This window comes from Paroedura picta, chromosome 15 (genome assembly GCF_049243985.1).
Source record: "Paroedura picta isolate Pp20150507F chromosome 15, Ppicta_v3.0, whole genome shotgun sequence".
In the NCBI taxonomy this organism is placed as follows: domain Eukaryota; kingdom Metazoa; phylum Chordata; class Lepidosauria; order Squamata; family Gekkonidae; genus Paroedura; species Paroedura picta.
Window position 1 is genome coordinate 7,326,349 of NC_135383.1, and position 18,344 is coordinate 7,344,692.

Genomic DNA, 18,344 nt, shown 5'->3' on the forward strand with positions numbered 1-18,344 from the left:
CCGTTGGCCAAGTGCTGGATTGAGGCACGAGGATGGCGCTGAGGAGGTTTGCCCAAAAGCCGAGAGACCACTGTGAGAAAGTTCAGTGGCCAGAGTGTCAAATGTGGTCACGGCCACCCGGAACGGCACGCCCCCTTTCTTCAAAATTCCAAATATTTCCTATTTGTCGAGTGATAATTTAGCAAGGTCAGATTATGGGCCTTTATCTTACCTTTTGTTGACTTTCTGCCCTTGGCTTTGAATCTAGCCTCGTTTTCCCCTATAAATACTCAGATTTTCTCCTGGCTCTGCCTACATAAGGATCAGTCATCATGTTCAAACTCGTCTTTTTTGCTGTTTTCCTGGCATATGGTAAGTACTTTGTGGGAGGGCTGTGTTCAGTTTGGGGCCCGTTCCCAATGTAGTTCATTGTCTGCTGAGTACAAATTTAGAAGAATATTTCTTTTATACCCCGCTTTGCACCGCCTGAAGGAGTCTCAAAGCGGCTTATACAGTCCCCTTCCTCTCCCCACAAAAGACACCCTGTGAGGTAAAGCTCTGACAGGTCTGCTCAGACAGAACAGCTCTAACAGGACTGTAACCACCCCAATGTGCTACCAGAAGGAGTCTCAAAGCACCTTACCATCGCCTTCCCTTCCTTTCCCCACAACAAACACCCAGTGAGGGAAGTGGGGCTGAGAGAGCTCTGAGAGAACTGTGACTGGCCCAAGGTCACCCAGCTGGCTGCATGTGAAAGAGGAGTGGGGAATCAAATCTGGCTCTCCAGGTTAGAAGCCGCCACTCTTAAGCATAACACCAAGCTGGCTCGTATTGAATCCCATTCCCTGCAGTATATAAAACTCAGTTTCTTTGTTCTAATAACACCGAACTCCAAGGACACCTAAACTGAGGTACTTCCTTATATCAGGTGTGACCAGTGGCCTGTCTAGTTCAGCACAGTCTACTACTAGAAGTGTTAACAACTTCTCCAAAGGTCTTGGGCAGAGAAAGACCTTCCCCCATATTTCCGTCTGAGGGTTCAGATGATGGCAAGAAGACCCTATTTGAGCCATAATAAAATGCAAATAATATTGTGCTGCCTCGATTTGCCTCAGCACCAATCTGGAAGAGGAACAGAGCATTTAACTCTTCAACCTCCAGCTGGTTTAACTGACTGAAACAAATGAGCATTTTAAAAGTGAAACCAGCAAAAAATGTCCCCTTAAAAGGATGCATTTTGGCAACAGTTCGGTTATAGACATAAAAAGGTCAAAATACCGTGAAAGAAACAAAAGTTAGAGATGCTATCAATGAAAATGAAAAAGGCACGAAATGACGACATTAAAAAAGAGAGAAGGAAACAGAAACGGTCAGATTAGTTCCTCTTTCGTCAGTGCCTTGTCCAACCTGTTGTTTCTAAGTTGCTCATCCCTTTTCTTTCTCTGCCTGTTCCTCTTTTTTTTCCCAGCCCATGGCTGTGGCAAGCCGGCATATTTGCCAAATACTTCTCGAGTTGTTGGAGGTGAGGATGCTAGACCCCACAGTTGGCCGTGGCAGGTAAGATAGCTTCCAATGATAGATCTCTTGGACTTTATGAACCAACCAAAAGGCTTTCTTAGGGGCCAATCAGGGCTCTTGGCGGGCCGACTGCAGTGTGTATGTGTCCCTGGGTTTTCCCTTGCTCCTTGTTTGATATCGCTGGTGTCGGCTGGTGTTACTTCAATAAAAGATCTGTGTTTTCAAAGAAACCCAGCCAGGAGCCTGCAATGGAGCGAACCTTCTTTTACCTTTTCAGATCTCTCTCCAATACAACAAGAACGGCGCCTGGGCTCACACTTGTGGCGGGACCCTGATCGACGCCAGCTGGGTCTTGACGGCTGCTCATTGCATCAGGTAAATGGCCTTGCATTGCACAGAGCGAGCGACTTTTGCATGTCACTGCAAACCGGCCTCAACCGGGGCCCGCAGCGGAAAGCTGCTTTACGGGCACCTCCAGAATTCCGCGTCCGAATCAGTTTCTCTCCTGCGGTTCCTCAGCTCCAGCCGGACCTATCGCGTCGTCCTGGGCAAGCAGAACCTGGAAGAAGAAGAAGCCGGTTCGGTGGCCGTAGCCGTGGAGAAGCTGATCGTCCACGAGAAATGGAACTCCTTCCTGATTGTGTGAGGGAGATTTTAGGGTTTTTCTATCCCCTTCTCCCTGCTGCTTTGACTGTTTACTTCTTACCAGAGCGGCAGTGTCCATATGGGAGAAGTGGGTTGTGTCATTTTACCGCTCTCTCTCTCTCTCTTTAGCTCTGGGGTACCAACTGGCAAGCTGCATTAGTCACTCTCCAAACACCGTTCAACCCCGCTGTGTATTCGTGTTTGGGATGGTTAAGCTGTAGTTACGTCATTGACCTTCCGTAATTGAACTTATGTAATTGACTGTCTTTTATACCCTGATCTGATTGGTTCCGGCTGCCCTGATCTTGTCAAATCTCAAAAACTCAGCAGCATCAGGCCTGGATGGGAGACCAGCAAGAAAATCGAGGTTTGCTAATGCAGTGGTAGGACATGACAAACCACCTTGCCCTGGAAACCCTCTGGGGTCGCCAAAAGTCAGCGGAGATTGGCCCCCTCCCCGATTCTGTTTTCAGTTTTAGAAAACAAGAGAATGATACTAAAGCGCTACAAAAGGGAAATAGCAAAGGGGATTATATAGACAATGGCGAATGCCAAACCCGAATACTGAGCTCGAAAAATTATTCTACCAACGAAAACACACGCTTGGAAATTCCAGCTTGCCGAAAAGCACATCCTGGGCCTATTCTGCACACAATAGATAATGCACTTTCAAAGCACTTTAGAAGTAGATTTTCCTGTTCTGCACGGGAAAATCCATCTGCCAAAGCACATTGAAAGAGCATTATCCTTTGTGTGCGGACTAGGCCCTGCAGAAAAACATGAAATGAAACCAAAACTTTTCAGAGAGTGAAAAGTAGGTCCAGCCCATGTTTAAGTCCAAGGATCTTTCTCCTGAGTTTTAATCTCTCTTCCCCTTCTGTGGCACTGTTCTCTTTCAGGAACGACATTGCTCTTCTCAAGCTCGCTGAGCCCGTCCAGTTCAGTGACACCATCCAGCCGTCTTGCCTGCCCGACGCAGAGGCCGTGCTGGCCCAGGATTACCCCTGCTACATCACCGGATGGGGACGCCTGTGGAGTAAGTTGAAGATGCATTCTCTGCCTTGCATACAGTGACTCGCTGCAAGGGTCAAAAGTTCTGCGATCCGGCAGGGCCAGTAGGCCAGTGGGGAATTAGGACACGGGAAGTAAGCGATAAGCCACCCCTGCAGCTGCCACAGCCAGTGAGTCCACCCCTGCAGCTGCCACTGCTGTGGATTTAATCTACCTTGTAGGGTTGTTGTGAGCAAAAAATTGGAGGCACCAGGTTCATTGCCCTGAGCTCCTTTATGATGCAAGATCTGTATTGTGCATGGCTGGACAGAATATGAAGAGCATCCTCTAGGGGGCATCGGAGGAGATGTGTATTTAGCATAGTTAGGTGAGGAGCTCCCTGGCATTTTGGAAATACTCTCCTCCAGTGATGGGCCTGGGTGGAGTGGGAAGGGGAGAGGCCCCACTTCCCAACAATATTCTGCACAAGCGGACCACTTCTGGAGTTTCTGGAGGCCTGAAGGATGTCTCAGGGGTTTCTCAGTGGTAGAAAGGTAGAGAAAGGCTGCTTTAGGTCACTCATGGGTTCTTGGAGCACTCCTGGGCCGTTAACCCCGACTGCCGTTTCTTCTGTTTTGCAGCTAACGGCCCCATCTCCGACAACCTCCAGCAGGCCCTTCTGCCCGTCGTGGACCACCAGACTTGCACCCAGCGTGACTGGTGGGGCTCCACGGTTCGGACCACCATGGTGTGCGCAGGAGGAAACGGTGTCGTTTCAGGGTGCAACGTAAGTTTCCCTTTCCCTTTGCCGGGAGCTTCTCCCTTCGTTGTCACCCTGGAAGGTTTGCATTTGCTCCTATTGGGTCGCTGTAAAAAATCAAGGCGGAATGGTGAAGAGGCTGGGCTAAGAAGCCCTGAGTTCGAATCTCACCGTAGCCAAGGGTTAGATCAGGGCCCTCGCTCCCAATGAGAGAGAGCTTTTGACCGCAAGTTGGACAGGGGGTGGGAAGAAGAACTCTCTGCCTTGCCATCTTTTTAATGCTTACTGTTTAATGTTTAGCGTTTTAAGGGTTTTTTAAGGGGTTGTACCGGTTTTGTTTTATTGTGAACCACTGCGAGTTCAAATGGAGAGTGGCGGTATATAAATTTGAAAATGGATGGATGGATGGATGGATGGATGGATGGATGGATGGATGGATGGATGGATGGATGGATGGATGGATGAATGAATGAATGAATGAATGAATGAGGAGTTTTGGCAAGCAAACTCTCGCCCCGTCGCCATTTAAATTTTTAAAATATTGTTTCTCTTGTGCCAGGGGGATTCTGGTGGCCCCTTGAACTGCCAAAGCGCCAACTCTTGGGAAGTTCACGGGATCGTGAGCTTTGGATCGGGGCTGGGCTGCAACACTGCTAAGAAGCCAACCGTTTTCACCCGGGTATCTGCTTACATCCCTTGGATAACGGAGGTGAGACAATCAAATTCACTCAAAGTTTGAGAGAGAACCCATCAGGGCAAGATGTTGGGTTTGTGAGGATCAGAACTGGAGCTTTTTTATTTTGCTGTAGCTTCCCCCCTCCCCAGTTTTGGGGTAAAGCCCAGCTTTGGGGGAGTAATGGAATGTTTATCCAGGGAGGGGCTGTGCCACAGTGGTAGAGCATCCACTTTGCATGCAGAAGGTCCCAGGTTTGATTCCCAGCACCTTCAGTCAAAAGGCCCAGGTAGCAGAAGACATGAAGAGCTGTGGCCTGTTTTTGACCAGTTAAAAGTAGACTGATGGACAAACCCATGATCTGACTCAGTCTGAGGCTGAAATACACATTCATGTTGCCCCATGCCATTCAGGGCCCAAAGGAGAGGAGATTGGTCTCAGCCAGGGACAGGCTGGTGGAACGCAGGGCCTGCAAGGCTTCCGCAGGGCCTGCAAGACAGAGCTGTTCCACCTAAGAAATTCTGGCCACACTGCTGGAAACCGAGGGAAGATCTGCCCTCCAAGGATTTGCCCCCCAACCTAAACCAGTTGGGGGGCAAACTGAAATATCAACTGTTTTATTGTATATATATATTATATGATTTTCTATTGAATTGATGTTTATCCCATGTTGTTACCCACCCGAGCACTCAGGAAGGGTGGATTATAAAAACAAAGACGGATTTATTTTATTTCTTGATATGATGATACGATATGATAAACCATAACTATGTGGATTTGCTGTCTGGCAGCTGTGAATTGACTTGGCTTGAGAGAACAGGAAGCTAAAAACGTACTCATCATTCACTGTTTTCAGAGCATTAGCAGAAAGCACACGTTACTCATTGCTCATCATGCATAAAAAGTAGGCATATTATCCCATAACTTATTATGCAACTAGGTGCTGCATAAATGGCATATAAAAACGTACTTGCGTGCACAATACAAATGAATATGCAAAACCAACTATGAGAGCCGAAACCAAGGGCAGAAGTAGACGTGACAATGAAAAGGAGTTAAATGGAGAACATTTGCTTACCCGTCAGCACAGCCTAGTAGTTATTATTGTACTTGATATATTTTTCCAAATTGCCTCACTAACCCCTGTTTGTTTCTTTTGCCTTCGCTAGAAAATCAACGAGAACTGAAGTACGCAGATCCCATCTTTTTACATTGTCAGGGTTCAATAAAAACCTCTTCATCACAATCGGCCTCCTTCTGATGCTTGATTGCCTGCCTCAAAAAACATAATAATGCTTTCACCGGCACCTTCTCCAGTATTAAAAATGAGGAGCAAATATGCGTACACAATACTCCGTTTCATGTGGGCAGGAACCAAAGTGTTTTGTGAATAGGTACGGAGAGGGAAGCAGTTCAGGGAAACACCAGGAGAAAATGGAATCTGAGGATGTCAGCCATTTTGAACCGGTGTTGAGTGGGATTTGTTTGTTCTACAGTCTGGTCTCCTGAGACAACACAATGTTCACAGCAGATTTATACCCCGCTTTTCACACCAAGAAGCCCCTCTTGAGCCAATTCCTTCCTCTAAGCAATGTACAGTCCAATTAATGGCAAATTGATGGAGATTCTTCTCCATCTTCTGTAAGCCATGCTCATTTTTCCTCCGGTGTTCCTAGGCTATTGTTTGCACACTAGCTTCAAAATCCCATTGTGTCCATTTTAGTGTTCCACCCACACATAAGGGCGAGATCATACTGCTCACAATCTTCCCAATGAGAATATTTCTTCTCACAGAGAATCTGATTTCTTGCTGAACAATTGCAACTCATATATGGTACATATCAAAGATAAAGCTTTCATGTATTGGAGGAGACCTGTACAGGGATCTCCTTTCGCAGAATTATCCTAGATCCTGACCCTCTAACCATTAATGCTCCAGTGGCTTGTGTTTATATCACCATATATCACTGACAGTTGACCACTGTTTAGCCATAGCCCAAATTTGACTTTTACACAGCTAATTGTGCCAGCCCTGCTGGTTTCATCGGAAGCTGGAAATATTTTAATTTAACATTTTTTTAAAATTTAATTTTAAACACAGAAATATGACAGCATAATATGTGGAGGAGCATAAAACGAGCAACAAATATGTGGAGAAGCATAAAACGAACAACCCAATCAACAAAAAACAATACACAAAAACACCACCCTAAAACTTGTCTATTTCAGTCACTTGAAAAAAACCCAATCTGGTTTTCGGGGGATTCCTTTGCTGCAGGGCAAGTGACTGTGCTTGAAGAATCAAATTTCAGTGCGGAAACAGATGAAAAAGCCGACCCTTAAAAAATGCACATCCCAATGATATTGCTAGTGTGGAAATAGCCTGAATGACTTCTCCTCAAAGAGGTGTGCTTCATCTCTGGTCAAAAGTCTCCTCAGAAAACTAGGGCTGACTGCTATGCTTTTCATTGGATCAGTACCAACACCATGGCAGGACCTGAAGTACTTTTCCAGACTGCAGAGATCAGTTCCTCTGGAGGAAATGTTAGAATCAGAGAATCCTAGAGTGGGAAGGGGCCATCCAGGTCATCTAGTCCAACCCCCTGCTCCATGCAGATTCAGCCTAAAGCTTCCAGGATAAGTACTTGTTTAGCTGCTGCTTGAAGACCGCCAGCAAGGGGGACCTTTAAAGGGATCTCATTCGCATTGAATTCTCTCCTCTCCATAATAGGATTACCAGCTCTGGTTCGGGAAATAGCTAGAAACAATGGAGGGTGGAACCAGGAATGGGTGGGATTTGGGGAGGGGAGGGACCTCAGTGGAATATAATGCTATAAAGTCCACCCTCAAAAACCGCCATTTTCTCCAGGAGAACTGATCTCTGTTGTCTGGACATGAGCTCTAATTCCAGGGGATCCCCAGGTACACCTGGAGACTGGCATCCCTACTGCACAAACTCCCCGTACAACACTCACCAGTATCCAAGAATTTTCAAAGATGGAGTTGGCAATGTATCAGGTGTAGTTAACAGATCAGATGATCCAGAGAGTATTAGATCTTGCAACACCTGAGTCTTTTTTCCTTGCAGGTCCAGACATCAAAGGATTTTGGGGAGAGTATGTAGGTTGAAGGAATAAAACAAATTGTTGTAGACCTCTTGTTGTGTGCCTTCCGATAGATTACAAGAATGGGAAAGGTGAATGTGAAGTCGGCGTAGAAGAGATGAGCTATAATTCCAGGGGAGCTTGGTCGGTTTAGCCTGGAGAGGAGACGACTGAGAGGGGATCTGATAACTGTCTTCCAGTACTTAAAAGGCTGCCATATAGAGGATGGAGCAGAGCTGTTCTCTCTTGTCCCGGAGGGACGGACCAGGACCAATGGGATGAAATTAATGCAGAAGAAATTCCGTCTAAACCTCCGGAAGAAGTTCCTGACAGTCAGAGCGATTTCTCAGTGGCACAGGCTTCCTCAGGAGGTGGCGGGTTCTCCATCTTTGGAGATTTTTAAACAGAGGCTGGATAGCCACCTGACGGAGAGGCTGGTTCTGTGAAGGCTTAAGGGGGGTGGCAGGTTACAGTGGAGGAGCGATTGGGTTGTGAGTGTCTTCCATAGTGCAGGGGGTTCCATAGTGCAGACACCAGGAGGTCCCTTCCAACTCTATGATTCTAGGTTAGCTGTACAACGGAGATCCCAGGCTAGCCTACTCTTCTTAGAACTCAAAAGCATAGCAGAATATGCCCTGGCTTTTATTTTTATTTATTTATTATTGTACTTATGGACCGGCCGGCTCATGGTGGTTTACATAAAAACGTAAAAACAGAGACCTAAAAGCATAAGACCCAATAAAATCCACTGTACACCCAAAAATAGCGGCAGCAATCAACAATCTAAGATTCCTCACCCACCCACCCTCAACCCTTCCACTAGCATTCACCGTTGCCCTGGTAGGTGTTCACAGGAGATGGTTAACCTAGGGAGCCGCAGACTACATAGGCTGCAGAGGCTACAGAAGGAGGGACCTAACCTTACTACCCCAGCCTCAACCAAACGCCCAGCGGAAGAGCTTCATCTTACAAGCTAGTTCATCCAAGAAGTCCAGGGCCGTTAAACTAGCAAGCCACTCCTGTTCATCCCCTCCCTTAAAACCCGAATTTGATTGCCAAATAGTTGAGTGTGACCTGACAAGCCCTTTCCACCACGTAAGAATAGCCTTTGCGTGAGAGCATAAGCAGGTGGGTGGCCTCCCTATCAGCCGGTATGGCACGCCCCGTGAAGGTGACACTGGAAAGGCACCTATCTGCACCCCTCAGGCCAAGACTCGTTTCTCAGCTTTTCCAAAATGCTGACGACAACTTAGGCAGCGAGAGAATTCCCCGCGGATATAAAGCGATTGGATAGAGAGCAGCTCTTGGTATTCATGCAAGCGACCATGATTCGGGTCTTCTTTGCTGCTCTTGCGTTGGCCGCTGCGGGTACGACTCCAACCCAGCATAAGCAGGAGAGGAGAAAATATTATTTTTCATGCAGGACAGGTGACAGTGGATGAGCGATAGAGTTGTGAGTGTCCTGCATAGTGCAGGGGGTTGGACTAGAGCAGGGGTAGTCAACCTGTGGTCCTCCAGATGTTCATGGACTACAATTCCCATGAGCCCCTGCCAGCATTTGCTGGCAGGGGCTCATGGGAATTGTAGTCCATGAACATCTGGAGGACCACAGGTTGACTACCCCTGGACTAGAGGACCCATGAGGTCTCTCCCAACTTTACAATTCTATGATTCTATGATTGATTCTAGGACACAATTCGGTTCCGGGGTCCGTGCCTGCCACGAGATGCAGAGACGCTCACAGCTATGAAAAATATCTTTTTTTAAACAAACAAAAAAAAGATTACAGGAAATTTTCTGTAGGGTTAGTTGCTCAGCAGCTATTGGCCACGAGAGCCAAACATCAAACCACCTTGAGTAGAGGGAATGTACAAGGGGAAAACAGTCCCTCCATCACATTCTGCTTCTTGGGGCATCTCTCTGCCCGTCATTGGAGGCTCAGTTCTGGACAAGGTGGAAGGTGGTGTGATCGTATCTGGGAGTGCTTGTATGGATTGACCACCGATTGGTTAGAGACCGTTCTGGTGGGCATCCTAGCAGCACGGGGATTGGGTGCAGGGGCTGTCAAGAAAAGCTGCAGAGCGGGAGAAACGGGTGGGGAAAAGATGGCTGTTCAGCAGGGAGTGAGATGACTGTGCAGCTAAAAGCCAAGAGATTTCTCCTTGCTGCTTGGCGACTTATAGCACCGGTGCCGTTCATCAGCTGCCTGTAGCACAGTTCCTTCTGCCACCTTTGTTCTTGCAAGCCACTTGAAGCTCTCACAGACCAAAGACATGTTAATATGTACCTGTCTTTACACCGGGGAACTTGGAGAAACGTTACCATTTCCTGTCCTGCAACAGGCGTCTAATCTGGATTTGCTGGTGCACACAAACAGACGTTGAGGACTCTACCTTATTCGAGATAGACAAAACCCGTGTTATCTTCAGCCCCTGAACTTCATCAGCAGGCCCCAGGGATCATTAACTGGAGTGTGAGGGGAGAGACCCAAGCGAGAGGGAAAAGACAGTTTGTATAACCAAAATTTGCTTCATCTTGGAGGACATCGATGCTGAGTTCTCTCTGCTTGCCACAGTGACTCTTAATGTCTCTCTTGTGTTTCTTGCAGCTTCGGGCTGTGGGGTCCCCGCCTACACACCCAACCTGTCCAGAGTCGTGGGAGGAGAAGCTGTCAAACCCAACAGCTGGCCCTGGCAGGTAAGTAAACTTCTCTCAATCCTAGCAAGAGAGTCCCCTCTTTTTTTTTCTTGAAAGCAGGCAGTTTTCACATGTCCAGTGCAGTGTGTCATGTTAAAATATACCTATCTGTGTAGTTTTATGTGGCAGGGTCCGTGCTTTCGTAAGTCACTGCTCACAAAAGCTCCTCTCCTGCCACAAAGCGCGTCCGTCTTTAAGATGTTCATAAACTTTTGCTGTTTTCTACTGCTACAGACAGACTAACATGACTTATGCTGTTTTCGTATATATGGTTATTGCTGGGACTTTCACCACCTCCGTTTGAATTTGGTGGCAACATGATTTGGGTGCAATGCACAGACAGTCGGGTGTAGTGGGCAAGAGATTCAAAGGAGGGATGGTGGGGGGACCCAAGTTCAACCCCTCACTCTGCTAGGGAAGCTTGCCGGGCAATTCTGAGCCAGTCCCTCTTTCATTGGACCTACATTGCAGGGTTGTTGCTGCGAGGATACAAGGGAGAAGCAAAGAATGTCCCAACCCACTGCGGCTTCCCATTAGAGAGGAAAGAATGGTTGAAATAGTCAAATAAGGTCATATACTCACCTTCCAGGGCTGACCCTATGACTTTTCTCATTTCTAGGTCTCTCTTCAGTACAGCTCCAGCAGCAGCTGGCATCACACATGTGGGGGGACCCTCATAGCTACCAACTGGGTCATGACGGCAGCTCACTGCATCAGGTACGTCAGTTTGGGGATTCCTCAAATCTGCACCAGAGCTGGAACGCAATCTTGAAACTTGGGGAAAGTGAGAAAATGCCAAATGTGGTTGAGTTTGAATTACACTCCCTCTGAAAAGCCAAGCAAAAATGGCGGGCATTAAAGAGAGACTTATTGGATAGATCACAATTTGTCCTTCATTTAACCTTTGTTATAAAGTGAGGATTTTTACCATTTTTCATAATGAGACTCGGCATAGAATCTCACTATGGATGAAATCTCACTATGGACCTCTTTGGCTCTGCTAAAGGCCCCACAATCCTTAAACTATTGCTATGGACCCTGCGAATCCTTAAACCGAACCTGCATCAGTGGCAGGGGAACGGGGCAGAAAGTTGCTGGGGTTCGATTAAGCTAGAGATTTGAATTAAGGTGCCTGGCTGTTTTCCCTTCCTTTTCTTTCCTCAGCTCCTCTCGGACCTACCGCGTGCAGCTCGGGAAGTACGACCTGACCGCCAGCGAGAAAGGATCGCTCACGGTCTCTCCGAAAAAGATCGTGGTGCACCCCAAATGGGACTCGAGCAAAGTTTCCAATGGGTAATTTGAGGATCCCGAAATAAGGTTGCCAGTTCCCCTCCCTTTTACCTCTGCGATGGTGGGCAGAACATTTTGGAGCCAAATGGAGTTTTTGGAGCATCACCCGCTCATGTGCACTTGTTCAGCACGGAGATTGGTCGGCTCCCTTCCAGTTCCCTGCATCTCAGGATGGCTTTATGGGAGACTGGGGAATCCTAGCGCCTACATTCCACACTCGAAGTCCCAACCACTGTAGCTAATAATCCCAGCCAGGCAGGACCACAGCTAATGGTCCTAGCTAGGCGGTCCTTTCACATCCCAGGCATGGAAGAAATTCTCTTTCTTCTGAAATGGAGAACTTTCCCTTTTGTAACTAGGGGAGGGAGAATTGACCTTTCCTGCAACGTTTCAATTTCTCTTGATTTACCCATTTCTGTCAAGGAAACACAAATAATGATTTTCCGTTTGCATTTTATGAACCTTCTTCGCTACTGGTGCCAAATGCCCAAGGAGGGGGTCAATAAAGAAACTTTGCAAGAGAAGACTTGTAATTTCCCCTTTCCCAATACCGTGTTACCAGTCCATGTCAGGACCCCACCTCAGTGGATGCTTTTTAAAATCTATGCTATATGGGGGGGATTTGATTGTGAACGCACACACACACACACACACACGAACCTGCCTTATACTGAATCTGACCTTTGGTCCATCAAGCTCAGTATTGTCAACTCGAACTGGCAGCAGCTCTCCAATCTCCAGACTCAGCTGGAAGTCTTTCACATCACCTGCTGCTTAATCCTTTTAGCTGGGGATGCTAGGGATTGAACCTGGGACCTTCCGTGCATCACACAGATGCTTTAGCACTGAGCTGCAGCCCCAGCAGAACGGGTGGTTTGACTGGCAGTGTTTGTGCCTGTTCATTTCTGTGCACCTCTGGAACAATTGGGAAGCAGCTGTCCTGTCTCTAACACCTAGAAAGCTAGAGGAAGGGGCTGAAACCCCACAGATGATGATGCTAGAGACACACCTTGAACAGTGTGTTGAAAAGACAACCCAAGTCCATCCCGGGAAAGTTAAAAAACAAAACAAACCAGGAAAAGTAAACCTTGTATCTTGCAGTGTATGCAATCCTCTGTCTTTCTCCTCTTCCAATGGAAACTAGGAACGACATCGCACTGATCAAACTCTCCGAGCACGTCACCCTGAGTGACAAAATCCAGCTGGCCTGCCTGCCCAAATCCGACAAGATCTTATCGGCAAACACCGCCTGTTACATAACTGGCTGGGGAAGGCTGCAAAGTAAGGCGCCATCCTTGGTTTATTTGCTGTTGTCCTTTTTTATTCGTTTCATCCGTCTCCTGTCCTCTTACGGTGCTTTCCCTTGTGGTGAACGGATCACTCGGTACGAGCAACAAATTGTAAGACGGCTGTCAAAAAATCTCACAGGGAGCTCCCCTATTCTCAAAGGGAGAGTGGCCGCCGATATCTCCTCGCCTTGGTACCCTTTGTGGCACCCAGAATTTTAGTTTACACCCAAGACCACCTGATCGAACAATCCATGTATAACAAAATCCCTGCATCCTCTCTCCTGTCCCCCCCCCCCAAGAGGTCTTCCCCTTGTGTCAATTTCCCATCCTGAAACGGTCACCCAAAGAACTGCTCTTTGCCCTGCTGGGAAAATTTATGGATACCCCTCCTTCTTGCATGAGCGGTCCTAAAGTCTCTTGGCTTTGGCCTCTTCACAGCCAATGGTGCGTCTCCAAAAGTCCTCCAGCAAGGCCGCCTGCTCGTGGTGGATCACGCGACCTGCTCCAAGTCCAGCTGGTGGGGCAGCAGCATAAAAACCAGTATGGTTTGCGCGGGCGGTGATGGTGTCATATCTGGCTGCAATGTGAGTATCACCTGAGGGGGTTGGCAAGGAAGGAAGCCCAAATCTGCAAGTCGGAGCCCGATGTTTATCAGTCAGGCATTCCCAGGACCCTGTTTTGCGCTGGATGATTTCCTAGCTGCTCCATCCCCCCCTGGATTTAGAGAAATATCCAAGCATCTTCCCCCCAGTGGAGGATTTCCAAATGGGAGCTCCCTGCAGGTAATTCGAAGCTCCAAAGAGGGAGGGAAAAGTCATCAGGATTCAGTGCTAAGAAACAGAAGTCTCCTGACATGTCCCGAACGTTGAAAAGAGCTCTGTTTGGATTTAGAGCATTTGCAAATGGGTCCTTTTCTAAATTAGGGGCCGTTCCGCATTCGTCCAAAATAGCACAATGGTTACAAATTGAAATCGCTACAGTTTTGCCATTATGCACAACGTCGTTGACAATCTGCAACACTTCTGAAACCGATCCGCGAAAAGCGCTTCGTTGTAGCGCTTTCAGGGAAATCCCAAAAAGTGGATTCACCCTCTGGATTTGTCTTAGTATGTTTGTTTGTTTGTTTGTTTGTTTGTTTATCATACTTATATACCACCCTCCCCGGAGACTCAGGGCGATTTACATAAGAACAAGGAGCAACACATAAAACGGTCTATAAAAACATGTGAATAACCTTATAATAATAACGAATAGTTGTAACCAGATAACGGTGTAACAGTACAATATAACAATACAACAAGGTTTATATCCATAATGTAGAGGTGGATCCATATAGCCTCCATCCCCTTTCTCCTTTAGTTATAGAGCAAGCCAAACGAAGCCCACCTACTTGGAAGTAAATTCTGCTGCATTCAATAGGACTTACTCTGTGGTACATGTGCACAGGATGGCAGCTTGTGTGGCCATCTAGAGCAGGGGGTCCAATGGGTCACTTCCCTGGTGACCATTGAGTGTTTTCAGAAAGTGGGCAGGGCTGGTTGGAGTTTGGATCCAGGAGGGCTGGACGGCTGGACTGTGCAGATCGAAAAACAGCCTGTTGAACAGCCTTATCGCCTGAAGAATCGCCACCAGCGTTAAGCCTCACCTTGCGGCCATTTTGGGGCTGGCCCCACTACCTGCAGCATCCACCGCTCTGTGTCAGAATTCCAAAACTGCCAACGAGCTGAGAAAAGTGGGGGACCCTTGATCTAGAGCACAAGTTTGCAGGGGGTGCTGCAGCCGATGAGATGCAGACTGCCTGCCTCTCTGCAAGCCGTTCCACCGCTCAGATAGGACAGGGGCCCAGAAGGACGGCCCCCGGAAAGCTTCACTCAGTCGTGTTTGTTTGCAGGGGGACTCCGGCGGTCCGCTGAACTGCAAATCCGGTAGCAAGTGGGAGGTGCACGGCATAGCCAGTTTCGTCTCCGCTCAGGGATGCAACTACTACCAGAAGCCCACTGTTTTCACCCGAGTCTCTGCTTTCACCGACTGGATCGCTGAGGTTAGCTCTTGTAAAGGGTCACTCGTGGTGGGGGGGGGGAGGATGGCTTGCTAGCACAAACAGGCACAATGTCAAGAGTGCGGTTGGCAGCAAAAATATTCAAGAGATGGGGAGAATTCCCTTCCTACTAGAGCCCAGCTACAGTCCCTGCGGATGGGTCGAGCTGCTTCCCGACTGCCTACTGTGACTCTGAGGAGCCAGCGGAGATCCTCAACGTGATGCCCCTGGGCTAGGGATGCCACTCCCCAGGTGGGACCTGGGGATCCCCTGGAATTATGGTTCCTCCCCAGACAGAAGAGATCAGAGAAGATGGATGCTTTGGAGGGGGACTCCATAGCTTTATACTCCGCTGAGGTCCTTCCCGCCCACTTCTGGCCCACCCATTCCTGACTCCATCCCCAAGTATTTCCCAGCTCAGAGCTGGGACCTCTGAAAAAAAAAACTTTGTATTCCAGCGGGGGGCATTTATTGAAACTTTTGGATATTGATAGAGCAATGTATTTGTATATTGTTGCACGCTCAGTACATACAGTAACAATTGTTATCTTACGGCCCAGTCCTAGCTCTGTTTTGAGCTTTGATTCATATCCTTGTTGGGAACATTTTTTTAGAATATAGAAAGCGGGATATATATGCACATATTTTAAGCACATAAATAGTTCAGAAGGGAAGATGGAAAGAAAAGGGCAAAGAAATCCAAAGCTCCGTTCTTTCAGAGCGACATGGCTACCAACCATGTGGTTGTGAGTTCCTGCATTCTGCAGGAGGTCAAACTAGAGGACCCTGGAGGTCCCTTCCAACTTTATGAATCATAGAATCATAGAGTTGGAAGGGATATCAAGGGTCATCTAGTCCAACCCCCTCCCCTGCACAATGCCGGACACTCACCACCCTCTCGGTCATGATTCTATGACCTGAAAAAAATAAATAAGAAATCTATGGAGTTGGGACATCCATTGTAATCCCAAGAGATCTTCAGCCCGCAGCTGGAGGATGGCAACCCTAAGGAATTATGTGAGCCACACGGGGTCCCCGTTAGGAGAAAAGCAGGGTCTAAATGAAATAAATATCACTTTTCCCTTTCTTTTCCATGATCGACAGATGATGAAAAAATATTAATCCATGGAGGCCTCAGCAACAGCAAGATTCATGCGGGGACGTCAAAAAATAAAACCAGCTGTGGAGCAAACAAAAACAAAAACTTCAATAAAGTAGCCAACCCTCTGCAGTCTTCTCTCTGTAATTCCTCGGTTTTACTCTCGGGGTATCTTTAGGCAGAGATGTTCAAGAACTCGCTAGTCGTCCTGGATGTTTCTTTTTCTAAAAACGGTTGAACAGGTGAAGACCCGTCAGCCGTACTACAAGTAAATGAAATATTTTTCAGGCTGGCAATGGCAAACAAACAGTTTATTCCACTATAAACAATTCCTCCGACTTCCAAAACATCAAAACGAACTCCTAGGTATTTTTTCGTTTTCGGTATCTTTGTCGGTGATGTAAGATACGCTTTAATCTTTAATAATAGGTCCTCCTTAAATGCATTCCTATCAAATATCAGAAGGATGAAATCTTAATCCAATGGTAATATATATGCGATTCAATCTTCAATTGACCAACTGCGATTCCAGCAAGGTGCTATGAAATTCCAGGGAGGCATTTCATTACATTTCCCCCCCAAAGTCACAGGTTGATTATTAACGGGGGGGGGGGCTTTGGTGGCAGGAGATCTATTTATTTATTGGTTACTTATAGTCAGTCTTTCTCATGGGGAATCAAGGCAGATTACACAGAGTGAGTCAAGGCAATCGGTGGGGAAGGAGACATTCAATAAACCACGGATCAGGGCTGTAGAACCAACCAGGTGTCTAAAAACAGAACCAAAGCTGATGGGCCTCCCGGTGGCCCCTAGGTTTTGGCCATCATGTGACAGAGAGTGTTGGACTGGAAGGGCCATTGGCCTGATCCAACATGGCTTCTCTTACGTTCTCATATCCCTAAGTATTAACACGACTCATTGAATGATGCAAAATTCCCTAGGAGGATCCTGGCTTCAGCAAGCTATCTACAGCCACATGGACCTCGATCTGTAATAATCTTTGTGAACCATTTAGTACAGCGGAAGCCTGTGTAGAAAAGCTCTCTTGAATCCAGTCTCCTGGTACCCTCCAAGGATTTTAGAAAGTGGGCAGGTTCAGATGGGGCTTTTCCCCAGCACTCCTTCTGACTGGCCACTGGAGGTATCATGGACTGTGTAGGTTTTTAATAAGATTGCTTTGGCAACAGCTCCTATCACTGTGTGACTGAAAGTAAGCTGTGGCTGCCATTTTGTGCCTCCTGCAGCAGCCATCTTGTGGCAGCCATTTGTCTCTCCACTCACCATGTTCTACCAGCATTCCACAGGTGCCCATGAGCTCAAGAAGTGGGGGCACCTGCCATGAGGTTTTCAAGGAAAGAGACATTCAGAGTCTGGGCTAACCTGGGTCACCCAGGCCATTTTCTTGCTTGCTGCTTATAAACAGATAGCCTTACTAAACAGCATGGCCATTTCTCAGGGTACAGGTTGCCCCAACTTTAGCATAAATCCTCACAGGGCTTCTCTCCTAGCTCACCCCTGTTCACCTTTCTCTGTCTGGTCTTGTGACCCACCTGTGACCCACCTGTGAGAAGCTCCGAATCCCAACCTGAGAACCTCTGAGCAATGTCCAAGGTTTCATGGTGGTGGTGGGGAGGCGGTTTTGAGTTGGCCTGAGAAAGGAGAAAGGTGCTCTAGCTACTGTAAAGCCAAAAAACGCACACACACCACTCAGAATGCCAGCTTTCCTACCGGCGAAAACAAGAGAAAGGCTAAATGACCTTGCAGAGCCAGATAGCAAAAAGGAAATAACTAAGCAAGTTGTGGGAATGCTGCACACGGTATCAGAGAAGGACTAAACATCGCCCGCTTTCCTGCAGGTGCAGTCTGTAAGGTCCAAGCTACGTGCTGCCCTGTTGTGCTGCAGCTAGGGTTGTCAACCTCCAGCTAGGGGCTGTAGACTCGACACAGCAGTTATTTATTAATTGATTACATATTTTTAAAAGATTATTCCACTTTCCGTAGAGAAAACGGCTGCTTCAGAAAGTGGACTGCAGGATATTATACCCTCCCCTCCCTAACCCCCAATCTCTCAGGCTCCACTCTCAAATCTTCAGGTATTTCTAGCCCTGGAGTTGGCAGCTGAGACAATCTGCTCCTCTACTGCCTTCCCTTTGGCAATGTGCAACCAGGAAGGAGCAAGTTGAAAGGAGGAATACAACAGATGGAGGGGGAAAAAAGTGAGGGAATGGAACCCTGATCTCTGGCCCTGATCCATATGACCCT

General features: G+C 47.5%; 2 protein-coding genes across 2 annotated transcripts; both read left to right on the forward strand.

The window, feature by feature from the left end:
- Positions 1-244: 244 nt before the first annotated feature.
- LOC143824629 (chymotrypsin-C-like) lies at positions 245-5,811 on the forward strand. Its single transcript, XM_077312065.1, has 8 exons — positions 245-351; positions 1,448-1,536; positions 1,775-1,872; positions 2,017-2,139; positions 3,042-3,178; positions 3,774-3,919; positions 4,452-4,601; positions 5,735-5,811. Exons 1-8 carry the CDS (start codon positions 312-314, stop codon positions 5,750-5,752), a joined length of 801 nt encoding a protein of 266 aa, XP_077168180.1. The 5' UTR covers positions 245-311; the 3' UTR covers positions 5,753-5,811.
- A 3,111-nt stretch (positions 5,812-8,922) lies between these two features.
- Positions 8,923-16,208, forward strand: LOC143824627 (chymotrypsin-like elastase family member 2A). Its single transcript, XM_077312062.1, has 8 exons — positions 8,923-9,037; positions 10,278-10,366; positions 10,986-11,083; positions 11,531-11,659; positions 12,801-12,937; positions 13,384-13,529; positions 14,837-14,986; positions 16,088-16,208. The coding sequence occupies exons 1-8, from the start codon at positions 8,983-8,985 to the stop codon at positions 16,103-16,105; spliced, it is 822 nt and encodes a 273-aa protein (XP_077168177.1). The 5' UTR covers positions 8,923-8,982; the 3' UTR covers positions 16,106-16,208.
- The last annotated feature ends 2,136 nt before the right edge of the window (positions 16,209-18,344 follow it).

Bases quoted from the DNA above. Each gene is read 5' to 3' on its own strand.
- LOC143824629 (XM_077312065.1), top strand. From the start codon at position 312: ATGTTCAAACTCGTCTTTTTTGCTGTTTTCCTGGCATATG. The intron at 352-1,447 runs GTAAGTACTTTG...TTTTTTTCCCAG, and splicing joins TGCTGTTTTCCTGGCATATG to CCCATGGCTGTGGCAAGCCG. The intron at 2,140-3,041 runs GTGAGGGAGATT...GTTCTCTTTCAG, and splicing joins TGGAACTCCTTCCTGATTGT to GAACGACATTGCTCTTCTCA.
- LOC143824627 (XM_077312062.1), top strand. From the start codon at position 8,983: ATGCAAGCGACCATGATTCGGGTCTTCTTTGCTGCTCTTGCGTTGGCC. The intron at 9,038-10,277 runs GTACGACTCCAA...TGTTTCTTGCAG, and splicing joins TCTTGCGTTGGCCGCTGCGG to CTTCGGGCTGTGGGGTCCCC. The intron at 11,084-11,530 runs GTACGTCAGTTT...TTCTTTCCTCAG, and splicing joins ACGGCAGCTCACTGCATCAG to CTCCTCTCGGACCTACCGCG.